Source organism: Palaemon carinicauda, chromosome 9, assembly GCF_036898095.1.
Source record: "Palaemon carinicauda isolate YSFRI2023 chromosome 9, ASM3689809v2, whole genome shotgun sequence".
In the NCBI taxonomy this organism is placed as follows: Eukaryota; Metazoa; Arthropoda; class Malacostraca; order Decapoda; family Palaemonidae; genus Palaemon; species Palaemon carinicauda.
The window spans coordinates 150,768,956-150,791,237 of NC_090733.1; the positions used below are offsets into that span (position 1 = coordinate 150,768,956).

Sequence of the window (22,282 nt, forward strand, 5' to 3'; positions counted from 1 at the left end):
GCCCTCCTTCCTCTCAGTTGTCCTCTAGTACCAGCAATACCTGAGTATCAAGGCTTCCACCAGTTGGGATCCTGAGTGGGAAAGGCTAGGCATTATTCTCTTCAAGCCACAGAAGAGTAAGCGGGGTAAGCAGGCAACCACTCCTCCTCCGGGGGATTTGTATCCTAGGACTAGCAGAGGTGTGAGATCTCCCAGGGAGGTCTCCTTTATGGACAACCATAGGCTTTTGCCAATAGATCTGGACTGTCAAGATCAGGCCACCCCAGGGGATCATAACCATACAGGTTTGTCCCGGCATTAAAGGGTGCCGTTGCGGCACTTTCATGTCGGTGGTGGAGACTGATCCTCCGGTCTCTGCCCTGCGTGTAGGGGTCACTCCTGCATGCAAGTCTCTGTGCAACGAGTTTTGGGAGTGGATGCTCTCCCCAGTGGACGAGGTTTAGCAGGCAATGGATGAAGAAGGCTGAGAGGGATTCTTACCCTTCAGGATCATCCTCGAAAGGGAAGTAACCTCGCCATAGGACTCTGTCGAATCGACCTCACCAGCCTGGCTGCTCAGTCAGTTTCCCCTGGGGTGGTTGAACACAAGTGGTGCCCATATGACTCCAGGACAACCCTACACTCCAGAGGCCTCTGTTGCTTCCCCTAGAGAAGCAGCGCTGGCTGCCTTTGTAGGGGAGTCTCTTTCTGATGACACGGTATGTCAGCTGTGGCCTTCCTTGGGGCTCACAGGTTCTCCGTGCAAGGAAAGGCTTCTATTAGTCTTTTTTTTTGGATACACAATGGAAGCATACAGCCTCCCCCGGGATTGATTCCCATCTTCCCCCTCGAAACTCCATAGGTCTTGGACCGAAAGAGTATCATGTGTATCAGACTGTCCCGGCCTCAGCACCTGCTCCCCTAACGTTCATTCGGCTTCTACGGATGGGTGTGAGGATTTGCTGACAATACTCCCCGGAGTGACTTGGTAGGGGATCCCTCCAGGGTGAACGCTAGGACTAGCTTTGGGTAGTCCAGAGCAGTTCATGATGTGGATCTTTTGTTTGGGTTTGCTCAGCCAGTAGGTAAGCAAAGTAAGCTGGCTGGAGGTTTGTCTCCAGGTGTTGGGCAGCCTTCCCTTCCGAGGGAGAGCTACCCTTCACTAGCTTCTGTTCAGCCTCTTTCTCATATCCAGGGAAAATACTTGACTGGGCAAAAAGGGGTTGATCGTCCATCCTGCCCACGGAAGAGACGGCCTTCTCCTGAGTGTAATCACTCTCAGGAGCTTGTGCTTTTGGTTTCTACTTCTCGCTTTACTGCCTGCATGCAAGTACTCAGAGTTGCCCGTCCTTCTTCTCCCTTGCAGGATAGGAAGGCAACCCTCCTTTCCCCTTCGAAGGATAGGACAAACAGGAGAGTTTCTCTTCATGATGCACTAGCAGAGGAACTTGCTAACTCTAGTCTAGCAGACGAGTCTCGTGCAGCGTTGCACACCCTATCACCTAGCGAGGTGGGCTGACGAGCTAGAGTGCCTGATGGAGGTATGCCCTTTACCTCTAATAAGCGCATTGTTCACTATAGCGAGTCTTACCATCTTGAATCGCAAGCGCAAGAAGCTTTGACTTATGCATAGGTCAGCTCTGCCTTACTAGCTTGGTCTGTGCACTATGTGCAAGTAGATTACTGTATACCTTATCTGTGCGTGCTGAGAAAGGTGCGAGCACTGGCACAGCTTATCAGCTTTTGTCTTGCCAGCGCTCACATCGCCATTGGTCTACCTTGCAAGAGGAACGTGTTCCCTTACAGTGTAAGGTAGCTTCACCTGCTCAGACTAATCGTTCGGTTATTCATGCTGACGAAACCTGCTTCCCTAGAGAAGCTGAGCATAGGGAAGAGCACAAGTCGACGTCCTCTCGTGCCTTCCCATTCCTTGGCACTCGCATTCAAGTCGAGGAAACAGTCTCGTGGTACTACACCAGGAACGTTTCAGTTCTCGATAGACACACCACGGTTCTTGTACCTTGTTCAAGCAGTGAAGCAGCAGCTCGCTGTACCAGCCAATCATCCTCCCCCTGTTCCACCCCTGGACATTCCATCTTTCCCTTTGGAGGCTTCGAATTCCTTCATGGGGAATGAAGGTCCTACTAATCCCAGGCCGCTTAGCAGTGTTGCTAGCCAAGTTCCTCCTTGTGCTGCCCCCAGACCTTCTTCTCCTCAGGAGTCCACAAGGTATCAGAGGTACCTGACTACCAAGGCTTCCACTGGCCAGGACCCTATCTGGGAGAAGCTGGGGGTAATTCCCATCATCCTGCAAAGGAGGAAATGGAATCAGAGGCAAACAGTCCCCCGTTGGGGGATAGAGTTCATTCTCGAATTAGCAGGGGATCGAAATCTCTTAAGGAGATCTTGTTCACGGACAACTATAGGCAACAGCCTTTAGAGCTAGACCGGCCCGAGCCTTCCTGCAGTAGCAGAGCTCCTCCCGCTTCCTCCGAAGGTAGAAGGCCTTAGGAGGCATAGAGGAAGGAGAGATCCTCCCTTCTTGCGGATTTTATCACCTGACCATGAGTAAGAAAGGACGCAAAGACCATCCCCAAGAATTGGCACTCTATGGTGTGTCAACTTCGGGGAAAGATCAGTTAATCGCAGCCCCAATATCTCTTCCATAGAGCAGAAAGATGCAAACCATCTCTTTCAGCAAGTTCTCTTCTTCATGAGAAAGGTCAACTTACTGGAGGAACCGGATCAATTTCCAGCAGAGGGCAAGGACAAGGTCCTGGACCTCTTCTATGATATGTTGAGGCCCACCATACTAGGGTGGCCTTACCTTGTTCAAGTGGGGTTAAGGTGGAAAAGGGGCTTTTGCTCAGGTGTCGGGAGCATCGCAGTCCCTCCGGTCTGTGAACTCCACGATCACTTCCTCCTCCGTATGTATGGCAGAGGAAATGTAATGAGATAGTAGAGAACAATCTATCTCCTCTACCCTCGGATCCGGTGATTCTGGCTCTTACTCAGAACTCTTCACTGGACAAACTGGTGACTCTGCCAGTGCACTTCTCTGTGCCTTACAGAACATCGTCTACCCATGGGTCAACTGGATTTTGAGGTGATGCGACGCTGTGATCTCAAAATTCCAGCAGCAGGTGCCAAGGAGAGAGGCGATGAAGTTGCGCAACTCCTCAATGGACGATCCCTCCCCCTTTGATGTCGAGGACATTGAGGCAGTGGCTGGCAGATGGAGGAAGGCGAGCCAGGACTCCCTCCTCCATACGGCTATGACTTCACGTCTTTACTCCCGGGTCTGCCATCGCAGAGATTGTCTCTAACGAAACACCAGGGTTCGAAGAAAAGCTCTCACCCAAAGAAGCAGGCAGCACAATCTCAAGGTCCCAAACAGCCTTAAGGGCTCGAAGATGGGCAGAGGAGGTAAGAGAGGGAAACGTAGACGTTCCTGCCAGGGAGGGCATTATCCCGACCAGTCCTATAGTGGGGGGGATACCTGAAGAGCACTTGGCAGAGGTGGATGCTCCATGGGGCTGAGCCTTGGTCCTTTTCCATGCACGCCCTCTCGTCCTCCTCTGACTCTCCATCCGACAATGTCAGATTCCTACCCGAAGGGATCTGCAAAGGAATAGGCCCTTTGGGCTGAAGTCCAGACCCTACTAGAGAAGGATGCTCTCTATGAGGTCCTGGATGGGTTTTCAGGCTTCTACAGTTGGTTATTTCTGGTAGAAAAGGTGTCTGGAGGCTGGAGACCAGTCATCAACCTCTCAGCCCTGAACGAGGTTGCTCAACAAACTCCATTTAAGATGGAGGCGGCCCAGTCAGTCAGGTAGGCCGTCAGATCAGAGGACTTCATGATATTGTGAGACCTCAAGGATGTGTACTTTCAGAGCCCTGTTCATCCATCCTCAAGGAAGTACCTGAGATTCACATTAAGTGGAAAGATATACCAGTTCAAGGTGCTGTGCATGGGCCTGTCCACAACACTTCAGGTGTTCACTCGGACCTTCACCCTAGTGTCCACCTGGGGTCACAAGAACGGCATTCATCTCTTTCGTTATATAGACGATTGGCTAGTTCTAGCAGACTCGGGGGATCCCCAGGATCTGGGGATCGTGGTAAATTACGAGAAGTCATCCCTGCAACCTTCACAAGATATAGTATATCTAGGGATGAAGATCATGACTAAACTAGGCAAAGTCTTCCCATCCAAGGAATGAGTAGAGAGAGTGTTAAAGGATAGCTCATCCTTTTCTTTTGCAGAACAATTTGGCAGCAGTTCTTTGGCAAGGCTTCTGGGACATCTAACTTCTTTGGAGAAGTTGGGTGGCAGCTGATAACCTTTTGGTCTCAGCTCTTCGACCGCCCAAACACCCTGGTTCTAGTAGGTCCAGAGCATAAGAGAGACCTGAGTTGATGGGTGTCGGACACCAATCTTCTTAGGGGGATAGAATTTCTCTCCTCCCTTGGAATTGTTACTCTTCACAGATGTATCAAAAGAAGGGTGGGTGCTCACCTGTTACACATCACAACAACTGGGGTTTAATCTGAAGCCGAGCGACAGTGCCACACAATCCCCCTGGAAATGAGGGCAGCCTCTCTAGCCCACAAGCAATTCCATCAGCTCCTTTCAGGACAATCCGTAGTGATAAGCGATAACACTACAGTGATGTCGTACATAAACAAACAAGGAGGTACTTTTTCATAGCACCTCTTCCATCTAACTGTGGAAATCCTCAGATGGACATAAGACAACTCTGTAGCCCTATCAGCCTGTTTCATCCTGGGCAAGAAGAACGTGCTGGCGGACAATCTGATGAGGAGGACTCAAATAGTAGGCTCCAAATGGTCTTTGAAACAACAGATAGCCAACAAAGTTTTGACGATTATACTGTTTGTGATTGTGTCTAAACTGGAAACTTTTGGTGTACTACTCCAGTACCTGATCCCCAGGCAGTTTGGCAAGACGCCTTCCAACATCCATGTAACGGAATAGACATCTACGTGTTCTCCCCCTTCTGCCTAGTGAGCAGGCTTCAAAAGAAAGTCAGGGCATCACAAGATCTCTTGATGACCTTGGTAGCTCTGCTGTGACAACATGCAGAATGGTTTCCAGACCTTTTGTATCTGCTCACAGAGGCACTGAGAGAGCCTCCTCCACTGCCTGATCTGCTCATACAACCAGACGTGAAGGTCTTCCCCCCAAGCGATTCCATCGCTTTGTCTTCATGCCTGGAGGTTATCCAGCAACTCCTCGAAAAGAAAGGCTTTTCGAGACGGGGTGCAAAGAGAATGGCAGGATACCTCCGGGAGTCGTCTGCCGCAGTATATCAGGCAAAGTAGTCCGTCTTTTGTGGTTGATGTTGTGGACAAGGTATCACTCCTCTCAGTGCCCCTATCCAAGTGATAGTAGAGTTTTTGTTGTACCTCAGGGAGGAAAATCGTTGTTCGGTTTCGGCAGTGAAAGGCTATCGCTCAGCCTTAAGCCTCGCTTTCAGACTGAACGGAGCTAACATTTCCTCCTCCGTGGAATTGCCTCTCCTCATACGGAATTTCGAGCACACCTGTCCTCAGTCGGAAGTCAGACCAACTCTTTGTAATGTAGTGTAAGTACTGTATTGCATTCACTGAAAGTAGTGCCACATGAACCCCTTCGTCAAGTGTCAGATTGTGATTTGACTCTGAAGACAGTCTTTCTGCTAGCTAGCCCTGGCCTCTCCCAAGAGAGTCAACGATCTACATGGTCTCTCCTATGACATCGCCCATTCAAGGGGATGCAAACAAGTGACACTCAGTTTTGTCATTGAGTTTGTGGCTAAGACTCAAAATCCAGCTGTAGTTGATCCTAGATTCAGGTCCTTCCGGATTGAGAATCTCCATCCCGTAACAGATGTCCCAAACCAACTGTTACTCTGCCCTGTGACAGCACTAAGGAAATACCTAAAATGAACTCCCAGAACCCACCCTCAGATCAGCAGGCACTTTATGAGCATGGGGAAAACCAAGAGGCAGGTCAGAAAGAACTCTATCTCTCTTTGGATAAGACAAGTAATCGAGAGAGCCATGTTGGTGATATAAGATGAGATTTCGTCAATAAAGATAGATGATTGCAGGGACGGAGAAATGAAATCCCGAGCCATAGATTGTTTTTATTCCACATACCAATGGAGTTATGTACATTGATGTTCTGCAAGGGTTACAGCTCATGCCAAGAGAAGCGAGAAGACTGATCATGCATATGCACGAAGTTCTGACAGCGCAACTCTGTGTTTTTAATATACAAAACTTATGAAATGTAAAGGGTGCATATATGTAAGATAATATATACGTCTCATCTCCTCCTTTTGCGTTCAAAGAGTTATCTTGAACGTACTAAGCAAGTTACTTAGAGTGAACTAATCAAATAATGGTGTGCAAAGCAAATAACATAAAGTAAATGTATCAAACATAAAAGTATGGAGCAAGTTGGTAAATGGCACGTGGGTTTTGTACACTATATAGGCCTGTTTAATCATGGAGACCTGCGGGGATTTGTGGAGGGAACTGATGACCTTTCATATCAGAGCTAGGGACCAAAGGGAGATCAGAGTTGGGAACTTGGTTGAGACCGAGCACTGGGTACAAGAAGTGACCGTTCTGATGTGACACTTAACCACTAGGGAGGCGAATCTCGTACTCGCGTGATCTCGCACCACCCATGATGATCCCGATCTTGTCTTATCTGTGGTATGTTGGGTCCTGGAGATGGACATATTAGTCCACATTCAGTCTGGGAAGGGGACGGGTGTGGGCATCGTAGTTGCGTTGCACCTGAGCAGCTCGGGCAGCAGCTCAGTGATCACAATCATGGGGCTTTTCTTGCCAACATTCCATGAATAACTAAGGATGGGCGGGCACGCATATACGGAGAGGGTGACCATACAGTACCCGGGGAGGAGAGTGACCAGAGTGGTTAGGCGTAGTTCGTATCTCAAGGAGGCCAAAATCAAGAGCCTCGCAGTCAATGTTTTCTGAAGGGGCCATTTTGATGATCAAGTGCTTGACAACCTTCACTGTGGCTTCGGCTTGTCCGTTAGACTTCGGGTAGTGTGGCAATGAAGTTATGTGGTATACTGTATGCCCCAATGTTCTGTGAAGTCGTCAAACTCTTTACGGGTATACAGTACTGGGGTCCTCCATTGGTGTGTAGGGGCAGGGGAACACCCACCTCTCTGAAATAGCGGCAAAAGTGCTGTATGGTTTAGGAGGCAGTGGAGTTGCCCATGCAAAGGAGGCCCACAGGCCAGCTGGAGAGGGGCTCAGTGACTACCTGGAAGAAATCCGCCGATACCGACTCGAAAGGGCTCAATGGGTGGTTATCATTATGAAGAGGTTCTTGCTGTTGGCTGGGATGTAAAACTTGGTAGTGCTTGCAGGCAGCAATGGTGTTAGCGATGTCAGAGTCTATCCCAGGTCAGAATTCAGTTAGTCGAGTTCGGCGTTTAATAGCCTTAACACCTTGGTGGCTGTCGTGGAGTCTGGCAAGTTTGTGATGACTCAGAGCAGCAGGAAATAGTATTCTTACTTTATAGAGCATGAAGATGCCATCAGTAGAAAGGGCTTCTTGCAGCTTCCAATACGATAGCAAAGAAGTACAGTAATCCCTCTAAATAGCTACAGGTTTGTATCGTTAAGAAATATACAAATTACTTTGAAATTTGTCAAATTAGGTCATGAAAATCTGATCAATTCTAAATAGGAAAAAAAAAAAAAAAAAATGTACTGTACATTTGGATTATCATGTACTGTAAATTACTAATCATGACTAATTGTTATGAGGAATATGGGATTTGGGACTGGGGAAACTAGATTGCCAAAATGTTTTTTGAACAAGATGCTACCAATCTAATTATGAAATAACTGGGAATTCAACAAAAACTAAATTCCATCTTACATACATGCTAATTTACTTCTGTTCAAAAATACACAATAAGATGAAATATTTGAACTAAACTCATTGTATGTTCAAACATACACTAGGAAATGAAAATTTCTGAAGAGAAATCATCGTGGTAACTAGATTGGTACCTAGACTAGATTGATGCAACTTAAGTAATTTTTCAGAATAATTCATAATCCTCGTTGAATTTTTCATATTGAAACTAATGTAAATCATTATCAAAACTAAATTTCCTTCTAAAACTCTGCAAATGTTATAATTTCAGGTAAATTCCTCTTTCTTCTGTATTCAAAGAAGTTTTTTTATTTGTTGGAAATAAGTTTCTATACTTTAGGCCTCTCTATGCAAGGAGCTCCTTCGTAAGACTTACGATAGTTCATTTCGCAGTTGAGAAAAATATGTAAGGTTGAGATTCCAGTTAAACCAAGGTTATTGCCAATCAAAACATGAACCTTTAGCTTCCTGTAATGATGTTGAAGTTATCTTCATTGAATATTCATGCCCTTTTAAAGGCCTGATCACCTACTGCCTCATAACTCAAGTGGTCAGAAAAGCAGAAAGTTTGCGGAATTAGAAAAAATAACGCAAGAAGAAAACAGAACTATGTAAAACTTTAGAAGTTAGCTCAGTGTCTCAATCTTCTTTGTAATTACCCTGAAATAAATAAAAACAACAGAAAGAAAGATCACTCAACATTAAATTTCTTTTGAGTTTCTAAATTTGTAATCAAAGAACTCAACTAATAGCCTACATAACTTAAAAAGAAGAGGAAATGTCAGTGAACAACATTCCTCTATACACACGAGGCAACAATGTGGCTGATATATGTTTACGTAACACAAAGTCAGAAAAAACTTTGAATCTCTTTGGGATTTATTAGTTAAAAGACTACTGAAATTCAATTTGTATTGTGGGGTAAAATAAGGATGTGTGATCAGACACCAGCAATGAGTTGAACTGATAAGCATGAGGTAAATGGTCGTGTCATTGTTTTAGTTGGTGTTGTGGTTCCAAGAGGGGGAAAGGATGGGAAATTTTTATTTTGGGGTTGATGTCGACACAACTTTTTGTAAAAGTAATATGAACATCAGGGATGTTTCATAGGAAGAAATCAATCATTTAAGATGCCGTTCTGGAGAAAGTTGATCATAATAAAGGACCTAGATTTTAAGAAATGGCACATGCCATTGCCATGGCCTAGGTAGATCCTCCTTTTCTGAAGAGAGTTGATTATAAAAAATGACCTTGATATTAAAAAATGACGTGACAATAACGGACTCTCGCTAGACCTAATGATTTTCATTTTAGTATGGCATATTGTACTGTACAATGATTGTCAAGTTCATTTTAATGTGCACTGTTATCTCAAAGCATTAAAACATAGATCTAATTTTGGGCAAAATTATTGCATGGTAATTCCTTAGTACAGCAAGAAAAAACAATACCTGACTATTTGGATTTCAGATACCATGCAGTGGGAATCTGAAATGTTCTTTACTATTACTGTCTCCATAACTTGTCCATCAATTCCTTAATAATGAGTAGGGAATTTGTACAGTATTTCAGACTCGGTTTTTGGACAGAATGTGACTATAAATTAGATACTGATAATTTTAAAGCTAAAAACAAAAATCTTAGGTAAGACTGCTTTAGTAGGAACAGAGAAAAGCAAATAGCTATCATAAAGGACTTTGCAACATTTTAAAGGAGTTGGGGAAATCAGTCCCAAATTATCTGTGACATTGCTACAAATACCTCTGAGTGACATCCTTCTCACCTCAGACTTTGTCACAGGATGCTTAGTTTTAGCAGATTTCTCTGATATGAATACTATTCTGCATGTCAAAGTTTCCTTTTGTAGACCTTCATATCCTTGAAGGTTGATGCCATAAAGTATTCATAGTAGGGTCTGAGATTCTACAGCTATGTTATTTTGTTTCTTGAGGGTCATGCTGGATAAGATCAAGACCTCTTGGTCTCAGTATAACACTATAACCATCCTAAAGCAACTCCGAAGGAGATTATTGTTTTCAGTGCACATTATGCAAAGAACTGAAAGCATTACAAGAGTCTTAGTAACATCCTTACCACCCCTAGCTGCACACACTTTATAGTCTTCCAGTCTACCTTTATTCCTGCTTCCAGTTTTGCATTTTTCTATCCAATCTCATAACTTTTACTTTCATAGTATAACTTCAGGGTTTTCTTCCAGCTGTTGAATGACTTCCTGGGCTCCATTGCTCAACCACATGCCCCATATTCTATGAACAAAATCTCCCTGAAGTAGCTGTAACAAATTTTACAATGTGATCTCTTTCTGAACTCTTATTTTGAATTTTGTTTTTTTCAATATTTAACTTAGCCGGTGATTATAATAGCTGCAACTCTGTTGCTCGACAGAAAAACTCTACGGAAAAATTCGCCAGCGATCGCTACACAGGTAGGGGGTGTACTCAACAGCGCCATCTGTCGTTCAGATACCCAGTACTCATTGTAACCAAAGAACTCAATTTTCTCTCTGTCGTGCTACCGGCAAGACCTACTAATTCGCTGTTGCTAACTGGATTTGTTTTCACAACTATTTGGTGAAGTACACTATTCTAGTTTTGAGCTTTCGCTATGCAGGTGTTTTATCTTCATCTTAAAACTTGAACTCGTTTTGGATAGATTTAATTATGGTGACAAAGAGAGTATGGACTTTCTTTCACTTTTAAATGGCCGACCCTTCCCTTAGACGGAAGTGTGTTTAGGCTTTTAGTAATTATCTTATCACGTTATAGATTTTCCTCTATATATTTTATATCTCTCCGCCTTTATTAGGCCTCTTCGATTAACTTTCCATTTTTTATAAACATATAAAAATAAATTTTAATGCTTTGTTTATATAGACCTTTCCTGAGAGTAGGCGGTCCTAACTTGGATACCGAAGTTAATCAACGTTGAGCCCTTTATATCGTCTTTAGCTTTTAAAGAGCTAAGGATTTAAAACTTTTTAAATGTAATATTTTATGAAAGAATTTCTTTGATAGTCTTCGTACTGTTTTCAAAGATGAACTAACGTTTAGTTTTTTTATGCTACGCAGTTGTTGACGTTCAGGACGTTCAACATGCGCTCTATCGTTACGATAGAGAGAGAGTGTATCACGGTTTCACTTTGCAGTAAGAGTAAATTGATTCTGACGTTTTGTTCATTCTTTCTTAGCTTAAATGTTTTAAATTCTAATTTAAAGGAACTTTTTATTTGAAAAACCTTTCAGTTTTTTCCTTTAGTCAAATAACATGTTTTTTTGACGAAATATAATTGGGCTCTTCTCTTAGGTGCGAAATCAAGAGAGAAAGAGAGAGAGAGATAGAGACGGAGGGAGAGAGAGGAGAGAAAACGTTCCGTTCAAGCGGGTAACGTTGTTCTCGTGTTACTCACGTCCCTAGTCGCTGTACGGGGAGGAAGGATAAAACGTTTTTAGGTTTTTATTCTCGTCCCCAGGCTATGTGCGGTGAGAGATTGAAAACGTAGTTATATGAACTAGTGTTTAGTCTCTTTCCCAGCCACTGATTTTTCTTTTTATCTTAAAATATGTTTTCTGTTTTTTGCTGGTATCATGAGCTTGCATTATACGACTAATTTCGCAATTACTACCTTTTAATGAAGGGTAGAATTGCGTGTTTCAGGTAGAAATAAGTGCAAAACAGAAAATCGAAGTGATAAAGTGATATGCGCAAAGTGTTACAGTGTTGCGTCCGAGGCGCAAAGTGTTACAGTGTTGCGTCCGAGGCGCAAAGTGTTACAGTGTTGCGTCCGAGGCGCAAAGTGTTACAGTGTTGCGTCCGAGGGTTCGTCTGTTCGTGCCTGTCGTTCACCTAGTCCGGGACCTCTTACATGCTCCCAAGCCCAGGGGAGAAGTAATGTCAAACGACTTATGGGTTCGAGAGGCCTTGACCAACGAACAGACGTTTTCCCTCTATGGTATCGGGTGTATCTTACCAAGATCTCCCCTACCATAAGACGAGAGAGACGTTGTTTCTCCTCGCCATCCGTAGGCTTTTCGCATAAGAAACTTGTCACAAGGTTTCGAAGCTCTTAAGCGAAAGTCAGTCCTTTCAGGACAGGTCCAGCGTCCTGGTTACAGCCATTATGACAGCTCTGACCCTATGCAGTCATCGGATAACTGCTCGCCGCCTAACAAAAGCGTAACACAGACTCCGAGAGTCTTTTTTTGTAGGCAAAGTGTTGCGGTCACAGACATTACCCTCGTCTATTACCACAACCATTTCCGTTGATCCTTAAGGGGTTGTATGGCAAAACATGCAGTATATGCTTGCCTCCCTTATGGAAGACTATTCTGCCGATTAGTCCGTTGAGTCTAGCCGTTTATCTCATCGATATCCTGGCTTTCAGCCAACCTAACGTTCCTTTGTGCTTACTGTTGACGTTGGCGTAGCTTAGTCACGTCAGTCAGGTTGTTTAGAACCACACTCGATGCGGTCTCGTGTGGTTTTTCAGCCGCATTTAGACGTTAGGCCACTGGCTGATGCTCCTGTTGACGTTCAAGACGTTCACTAACAATCGGAGTTGACTTGTTTTGACGCTGTGCGTCAACCTCCGCATTCTAGAGTTGTTTTGACTGCTCTGTCTAGGCAGTCAAAGCAGTCTCGAGTGGACGCTGTGCGTCCTCACGCACCTGTTGTGGTTGACAGTTCAGTTGTTGACAGTTCACAGACTGTCAAGCAGTTACATGACGTTGCGTTCTGGTCCGCTACTAATGCACCAGTGAGAGACTCAACTTTTATCGGACAAGGTTCCTGTAGATGAGGAAGTTGCTGTTCTCCCTCCTACTGATATTCCCTTGAGGACTCTGTCAGATGGAGAGGAGCCTAAAGCTGCTTAGCCTCCTATGGACTTTAATTAAATCATGATGATTTTTTTAAGGATCTTCGTCCGGATCTTTTTGTAACTGCTGCTCCTCGTTCGCCTAAACGTCAGAGCTTACACTAGGCCTAGTTACTTCGAAGCCGTTGTTTTTAAGCTAGTGCTCTCTCGCTCTCCTAGAGAGCGTTACGTTGGCTAGGCGACTGGTTTTTCACCAGGAGGAGTTTGGGGGATACAGCCTTTGCTTTCCCTTCTTTTAAACTGGTTTATAGAGCGAGAGTCTGATATGACACGAGAGAAGTTCTCGGCTTGGGAGTTCATGCCTCTGCCCAGATAGACTTCTCAATTCTGGTAGACTATCCCTGGCGCCTAGCCAGGAGACGCTCCAAGTTGTTTACAGGTCAACTTCACAGCTGTTGTCGAGCCTTTGAAGTTTTGCTGTACTATTATGTCACGCATAACAAGGCTTTCAGGGATGGTAAACGGTTCCGCCTCAGTCGCTAACCCCGTCTGTTGCCACACCTGCTCCCGTAGACCCTAAATGGGCTTTGCTGCAAGACATGCAGTCCAAGCTTGCGTCCTTGATAGAGGACTTAAATGCGGAGAAGAACCTTCTGGCCAACAACCTTCCAACCGGTCGGTTGTGCGCCCTGTTGACGCTGAGGTAACCTACTCGCGTCTGCCAGTTGAGGTGGTTCCTCCACCGATGCGACCCAGTGTGGGTTGCCAGCCGCACGTTGACGTTAAGCGACGCTCGGAGGTGGTTGTTGACGTTCAGGACGTTCAACAACCAGCAGAGGTGACTTGTTTTGACGCAGTGCGTCAACCTCAGCAACCCGGTAGGGTGTTGACTGCACAACCCAGACGGTCTAGACAGTCTCGGGTTGACGCTGTGCTTCCTCGCGCACCCATGGTTGTTGACAGTTCACAGACTGTGCAGCAGTTCCATGATATTGCGTCCGGCTCCGTCACGCATCCACCAGTGCGACCGGATTCAGCGAGCCAGACATTGCCGTTTCCTCATCAGTTTCGGATGAGGAACCCTCTGATGAGGACGTTGCTGAACAACAAGACGATCAGCCCCCAGCCCTGCTATCCATCCAGAAGATGCTGAAGAAGGAACGCTGCTCAGTCAGGCTGTGGATGAGTCTGGTAGGGACGCTGTCATCCGTGGATCAATTTGTGTCACTAGGAAGACTACACCTCCGTCCTCTTCAATACCATCTAGCTTTTCACTGGAAAAAGGACAAGACGCTAGAAGCGGTCTCGATCCCGGTTTCCGAAAAGATAAAGTCTTGTCTGACTTGGTGAAAGGACAATATCAACCTAAGAGAGGGTCTTCCCCTGGCTGTTCAGACTCCCAACCACGTTCTCTTCTCGGACGCATCGGACGTAGGCTGGGGTGCGACATTAGACGGTCGGGAATGCTCAGGAATATGGAACTCGAGTCAAAGGACAATGCATTTCAACTGCAAGGAGCTACTGGCAGTACGTCTGGCCTGGAAAAGCTTCAGGTCTCTCCTTCAAGGCAAAGTGGTGGAGGTGAACTCGGACAACACCACGGCTTTGGCGTACATCTCCAAGCAAGGAGGGACCTACTCTCTGACGTTGTACGAGATCGCAAGGGACCTCCTCACCTGGTCAAAAGGTCTAAACATATCACTAGTAACGAGGTTCATCCAAGGCAACTTGAATGTCATGGCAGATTGTCTCAGTCGGAAGGGACAAATAATTCCAACAGAATGGACCCTCCACAAGGATGTATGCAAGAGACTTTGGGCCACCTGGGGCCAGCCAACCATAGATCTCATCGCAACCTCGATGACCAAGAGACTCCCAATATTTTGCTCACCAATCCCGGACCCAGCAGCAGTTCATATAGATGCCTTTCTCCTAGATTGGTCACATCTAGATCTATATGCATTCCCTCCGTTCAAGATTGTCAACAAGGTACTGCAGAAGTTCGCCTCTCACGAAGGGACAAGGTTGACGCTAGTTGCTCCCCTCTGGCCCGCGAGAGAATGGTTCACCGAGGTACTTCGATGGCTAGTAGACGTTCCCAGAACACTTCCCCTAAGGGTGGACCTTCTACGTCAGCCACACGTAAAGAAGGTACACCAAGGCCTCCACGCTCTTCGTCTGACTGCCTTCAGACTATCGAAAGACTCTCGAGAGCTAGAGGCTTTTCGAAGGAGGCAGCCAGAGCGATTGCTAGAGCAAGGAGAACATCCACCCTTAGAGTCTACCAATCGAAGTGGGAAATCTTCGGAAAATGGTGCAAGTCAGTATCCGTATCCTCGACCAGTACCTCTGTAACTCAAATAGCTGACTTCCTCTTATATCTGAGGAAAGAACGATCTCTTTCAGCTCCCACTATCAAGGGTTACAGAAGCATGTTGGCATCAGTCTTCCGTCACAGAGGCTTAGATCTTTCCAACAATAAAGATCTACAGGACCTCCTTAAGTCTTTTGAGACCACGAAGGAGCGTCGTTTGGTTACACCTGGTTGGAATTTAGACGTGGTACTAAGATTCCTTATGTCAGACAGGTTCGAGCCGCTACAATCAGCCTCCCTGAAAGATCTCACCTTAAAGACTTTTCCTGGTATGCTTAGCCACAGCTAAAAGAGTCAGTGAGATTCATGCCTTCAGCAAGAACATCGGATTCTCATCTGAAACGGCTACATGTTCTCTACAACTTGGTTTTCTAGCCAAAAACGAGCTGCCTTCTCGACCTTGGCCAAATCGTTCGATATTCCAAGCTTATCGTATGGTTGGAAATGAACTAGAAAGAGTCTTATGCCCTGTAAGAGCTCTTAAGTTCTATTTAAAACGAACTAAACCTTTACGAGGCCCGTCTGAAGCTTTATGGTGTTCAGTTAAGAAACCATCTTTGCCTATGTCAAAGAATGCTTTATCCTATTTTATCAGACTGTTAATACGAGAAGCTCATTCCCATCTGAATGAGGAAGACCAAGCTTTGCTGAAGGTAAGGACACACGAAGTTAGAGCTGTCGCAATTTCCGTGGCCTTTAAACAAAATAGATCTCTGCGAAGTATAATCGACGCAACCTATTGGAAAAGCAAGTCAGTGTTCGCGTCTTTTTATCTTAAGGATGTCCAGTCTCTTTACGAGAACTGCTACACTCTGGGACCATTCGTAGCAGCGAGTGCAGTAGTGGGTGAGGGCTCAACCACTACAATTCCCTAATTCCATAACCTTTTTAATCTTTCTCTTGAAATGTTTTTATTGTTGTTTTTGGGTTGTCCGGAAGGCTAAGAAGCCTTTCGCATCCTAGTTGATTTGGCGGGTGGTCAAAGTCATTTCTTGAGAAGCGCCTAGATTAGAGGTTTTGATGAGGTCCTGTTGTATGGGTTGCAACCCTTGATACTTCAGCTCCTAGGGGTCGCTCAGCATCCTAAGAGGATCGCGAGGCTCCATAAGGAAGACGTACTTAAAAAGGCAGAGTAATTGTTCAAGTCGACTTCCTTACCAGGTACCTATTTATTTTGTTTAGTTATTTTGATAACTTCTAAAATGAAATAAAAATTCTTAGCTCATATGATGTAAACATATTTTGCTGGTCTCTACCCACCCCCCTGGGTGTGAATCAGCTACAGTATTATAATCACCGGCTAAGTTAAATATTGAAAAATGTTATTTTGATAATAAAATAAATTTTTGAATATACTTACCCGGTGATTATAAATTAAAGGACCCTCCCTTCCTCCCCAATAGAGACACAGTGGACCGAGGAGAAAATTGAGTTCTTTGTTTACAATGAGTACTGGGTATCTGAACGACAGATGGCGCTGTTGAGTACACCCCCTACCTGTGTAGCGATCGCTGGCGAATTTTTCCGTAGAGTTTTTCTGTCGAGCAACAGAGTTGCAGCTATTATAATCACCGGGTAAGTATATTCAAAAATTTATTTTATTATCAAAATAACATATTTACCAAAACTGCTTTATTACTCTTGAGACTTAAGGTTCATTGTTATAATGGAGAATATGTTGTTCACACAGATTTACTTTGAATTTCTGTAAAGGCTGATCAATGAGCAAGAGCCTTTGGTGCAATGAATTTCTGTAAAGGCTGATCAATGAGCAAGAGCCTTTGGTGCCATATTTATCAGGTTCTTTCTCAGAAAAAACAGGAGGCTTCTTGAGCTGGTAAAGCTTATCTATTTAGGCATTGGTTACTGTCAAGTTCTTCAAGAAAACCCTTTTTAGTTCCTTTTTCCATATTGGTTACATGCCCTGCCTAGAGATACGTCTTCAATATCTTTGCCGGAGAAGGCAACTCTGGAAGATATCTCCTTTGTAACATCATTCCTTTTGGCATTCCCATTTGTTACTGGGGCAAACTTTTCTACTGTTTAAATGATCTGGTGCAAAGTTATCTGCTTTCAAAAGATTAATTTTTCAATATTTAACTTAGCCGGTGATTATATAGCTGCAACTCTGTTGCTCGACAGACAACTCTACGGAAAAACTCGCCAGCGATCGCTACACAGGTTGCGGGTGTGCCCAACAGCGCCATCTGTCGACCAGATACCCAGCTCTCGTGTAAACAAAGACTCAATTTTCTCTCTGTCGAGGTGTCGACAAGACGTACTTTACTCGCGGTTGCTAAACTGGAGTTTTTCACATCTAATTGGTGAAGTACTATATTCTAGTTTTGAGCTTTCGCTGTGCAGGGTTTTTCTTCACACAAATCCTTGAACTCTTTTTGATATCGGATTCTTTGTTGATGACTTTTTGATCGTTTTTTGGAATTTCCCTTGACCAATTCAAAATGGCTGACCCTTCACAAGTCCCCAAATTTAGGAAATGCAATGCTAGGGACTGTTCTAGGCGTCTTCCGAAGGCTTCTATCGACCCTCACACTGTTTGTTCCAATTGTCGGGATAAAACCTGTCAATTGGAAGATCGGTGTGAGGAGTGCGTTGGCCTTTCGGAATTCGATTTTATCGAATTTCAAAAGTACACACGTAGGCTAGAGAGAGATAGAGTTAGGAGAAGTTCTTCTCGTTCTATTGATATATCCTCTCCTCATGCCCCACAACCTATTCCTTCCCCTGTAGTGGTTGCTCCTAACCCCCCTCCTGGCACTCAGGAACCATCGATGGCTGATATGATGCGTGCCATCCAGGCTCTGGGTGAGAGAGTTGAGTCCCTTGCTAGTGACCGTATTCAGCTCATGGCGGATGTGAAGGAGCTTAAGTGCCAAAGTGCAGTGGGAAGTGCTAAAGTGCCAGTCGGCCCCCAGAATAAGCCAAGCCCAGTTATGCATCCAGAACATGCTGAAGAAGGAACACTGCTCAGTCAGACAGTGGATGAGTCTGGTAGGGACGCTATCATCCCTGGAACAATTTGTGTCATTAGGAAGACTACACCTCCGTCCTCTTCAATACCATCTAGCTTTTCACTGGAAAAAGGACAAGACGCTAGAAGCAGTCTCGATCCCCATTTCCGAAAAGATGAAGTCTTGTCTGACTTGGTGGAAGGACAGTATCAACCTAAGAGAGGGTCTTCCCCTGGCTGTTCAGACTCCCAACCACGTTCTCTTCTCGGACGCATCGGACGTAGGCTGGGGCGCGACATTAGACGGTCGGGAATGTTCAGGACTGTGGAACTCGAGTCAAAGGATCATGCATATCAACTGCAAGGAGCTGCTGGCAGTACATCTGGCCTTGAAAAGCTTCAGGTCTCTCCTTCGAGGCAAAGTGGTGGAAGTGAACTCAGACAACACCACTGCCTTGGCGTACATCTCCAAGCAAGGAGGGACCCACTCACTGACGTTGTACGAGATCGCAAGGGACCTGCTCATCTGGTCAAAAGGTCAAGACATAACACTAGTAACGAGGTTCATCCAAGGCAACTTGAATGTCATGGCAGATTGTCTCAGTCGGAAAGGGCAAGTAATTCCAACAGAATGGACCCTCCACAAGGATGTATGCAAGAGACTTTGGGCCACTTGGGGCCAACCAACCATAGATCTCTTTGCAACCTCGCTGACCAAGAGGCTCCCAATATATTGCTCACCAGTCCCAGACCCAGCAGCAATACATATAGATGCCTTTCTCCTAGATTGGTCACATCTAGATCTATACGCATTCCCACCGTTCAAGATTGTCAACAAGGTACTGCAGAAGTTCGCCTCTCACGAAGGGACAAGGTTGACGCTAGTTGCTCCCCTCTGGCCCGCGAGAGAATGGTTCACCGAGGTACTTCGATGGCTAGTAGACGTTCCCAGAAGTCTTCCTCTAAGGGTGGACCTTCTACGTCAGCCACACGTAAAGAAGGTACACCAAAGCCTCCACGCTCTTCGTCTGACTGCCTTCAGACTATCGAAAGACTCTCGAGAGCTAGAGGCTTTTCGAAGGAGGCAGCCAGTGCGATTGCTAGAGCAAGGAGAGCATCCACCCTTAGAGTCTACCAATCGAAGTGGGAAGTCTTCCGAGACTGGTGCAAGTCAGTCTCTGTATCCTCGACCAGTACCTCTGTAGCTCAAATAGCTGACTTTCTCTTATACCTGAGAAAAGGACGATCCCTTTCAGCTCCCACTATCAAGGGCTACAGAAGCATGTTGGCATCGGTCTTCCGGCATAGAGGCTTAGATCTTTCCAACAATAAAGATCTTCAGGACCTCCTTATGTCTTTTGAGACCACGAAGGAGCGTCGTTTGGTTACACCTGGTTGGAATTTAGACGTGGTACTAAGATTCCTCATGTCAGACAGGTTTGAGCCGCTACAATCAGCCTCCCTGAAAGATCTCACTTTAAAGACACTTTTCCTGGTATGCTTAGCCACAGCTAAAAGAGTCAGTGAGATTCATGCCTTCAGCAAGAACATCGGATTTTCGTCAGAAAAAGCTACATGTTCGCTACAACTTGGTTTTCTAGCCAAAAATGAGCTGCCTTCTCGACCTTGGCCGAAATCGTTCGATATTCCCAGCTTATCGAATATTGTAGGCAATGAACTAGAAAGAGTCTTATGCCCTGTGAGAGCTCTTAAGTTCTATTTAAAGCGAACTAAACCTTTACGAGGCCAATCTGAAGCTTTATGGTGTTCAGTTAAGAAACCATCTTTGCCTATGTCAAAGAATGCTTTATCCTACTTTATCAGACTGTTAATACGAGAAGCTCATTCACATCTGAGTGAGGAAGACCAAGCAGTGCTTAAGGTGAGGACACACGAAGTTAGAGCTGTCGCAACTTCCGTGGCCTTTAAGCAAAATAGATCTCTGCGAAGTATAATGGACGCAACCTATTGGAGAAGCAAGTCAGTGTTTGCGTCTTTTTATCTAAAGGATGTCCAGTCTCTTTACGAGGACTGCTACACACTGGGACCATTCGTAGCAGCGAGTGCAGTAGTGGGTGAGGGCTCAACCACTACAATTCCCTAATTCCATACCCTTTTAATCTTTCTCTTGAAATGTTTTTATTGTTGTTTTTTGGGTTGTCCGAAAGGCTAAGAAGCCTTTCGCATCCTGGTTGATTTGGCGGGTGGTCAAAGTCATTTCTTGAGAGCGCCTAGATTAGGGGTTTGATGAGGTCTTGTTGTATGGGTTGCAACCCTTGATACTTCAGATCCTAGGGGTCGATCAGCATCCTAAGAGGATCGCGAGGCTCCGTAAGGAAGACGTACTTAAAAGGCAGAGTAATTGTTCAAGTCGACTTCCTTACCAGGTACCTATTTATTTTGTTTTTGTTATTTTGATAACTTCTAAAATGAAATAAAAAACTCTTAGCTCATAAAAGTGTAAACATATATTACTGGTCTCTACCCACCATCCTGGGTGTGAATCAGCTATATAATCACCGGCTAAGTTAAATATTGAAAAATGTTATTTTGATTATAAAATAAATTTTTGAATATATTTACCCGGTGATTATAAATTAAATGACCCTCCCTTCCTCCCCAATAGAGACGCAGTGGGACGAGGAGAAAATCGAGTCTTTGTTTACATGAGAGCTGGGTATCTGGTCGACAGATGGCGCTGTTGGGCACACCCGCAACCTGTGTAGCGATCGCTGGCGAGTTTTTCCGTAGAGTTGTCTGTCGAGCAACAGAGTTGCAGCTATATAATCACCGGGTAAGTATATTCAAAAATTTATTTTATAATCAAAATAACATTTTTGGTAAAGAAACATGTATGTTGTCAGAAGATTAATTTTACAAATACTGTATGTGATTATCTAGAGTTCTTTTTCAACAGCTAGTTGTTTGTAATGACTTTCTCTCTGTATGTATATGCAACCAATTTCTTTGTAGTAATAAAACATACATATGTTGTCATGTAAACTAAGATACTATACTTTTTTTTTACCAGGAACTACAGATGTCCAAGATCCGGAGAAAAGTAATGAGGATATGAGCCAAGAAGAGTTATTCCAGCAAGCCAAGGAATTTATTGTGATGAATGATGAAATTATAGAAAATATGGCACTATTGCAAGAAAAGAAAGAAAAATTAAGAGAGGTAACAGACAACTTGAAAAAAACTGTTGAAAGTGTGAAAAAGCAAGCTTTAGTTGCAATTGATGCCTATGAAAATAGAGTATAGTAAGTGCAACGCAAACCTTTTTAGTGTTTTAAACTTCTTTGTAAAGTTTTATATTTATTGACCATATAAAGACGCTATAGTACATTTTCTTGACACTTGACGTTGGCTCATGTGCTCTTTGAGTCAACACTTCAAGTGCACATCATCAAACGAAGTGTAATCACACACAACTGAAACTTGGTTTTATTAAGCGTTATTAAAGTTATACAAAGTAGTAATTTTCTTATGAAAACTCACAAAATAACTACCGGTACAACGCATGGATGTCTTTTCATCTAAGACCAAATGTTAATAATAGGACTGGATTTATCCCAGTCCATTTGCAGTAGGATGCCATTCATAGCAATTATTTGAGTGAATGCAATATGAGCAGTTCAGGTCTCAAGAAAACTATGATTTTATAGTGTTGTACTGTAATTCCAACACAGTATACAATGCTCTTTTTTGGTACAAAGCAGTTGAGGTTCCTTGTTAGAAAACCAATGAATTACAGTACTACTGTTCTGCATGAGAATTTTCTTTGCTTTCTTAGGTACATTTATTTTTATTATCAAGATTCTCCTTCATTAGATAACTTGTAGCTTTGTAAGTAATTTTTAGAGAGTATCGTGCTTAGAATCATGGGTTTTGTTTATAAGCAATATGCTCATTCATTCATACTTTGTGCATATACTGCAATCCACATTAGTGCAGCATGAGGAAGGATTTAAATGTATGATTATATTTCACATGCAAAGACCTATCTTGATAAACTGTCAAATGGTTCATTTTTAGAAATGAAAGATGGTGCAGTACATTTTATCAATTATTCCTGACCTTTTAGTTATTAGTAAGCTTGTAGCACAATTATTAACATGATTATTTTCTTAATAGAGCAGGTATTTTTTATTCCTATTATAAATGTTACCAAAATTGTTTATGAAA

General features: G+C 44.2%; 1 protein-coding gene across 2 annotated transcripts in view; it reads left to right on the forward strand.

Annotated features, from left to right (window-relative positions):
- LOC137647280 (UPF0449 protein C19orf25 homolog) overlaps positions 1–22,228 on the forward strand; it is a 40,516-nt gene extending 18,288 nt beyond the window's left edge. For both annotated transcript variants that reach the window (XM_068380677.1, XM_068380676.1), the window contains exon 3: positions 21,126–22,228. In XM_068380677.1, coding sequence (XP_068236778.1) covers positions 21,126–21,358 — 233 coding nt within the window. In that variant the 3' untranslated portion in view covers positions 21,359–22,228. The remainder of the gene's footprint in view (positions 1–21,125) is intronic.
- Positions 22,229–22,282: the final 54 nt, after the last annotated feature.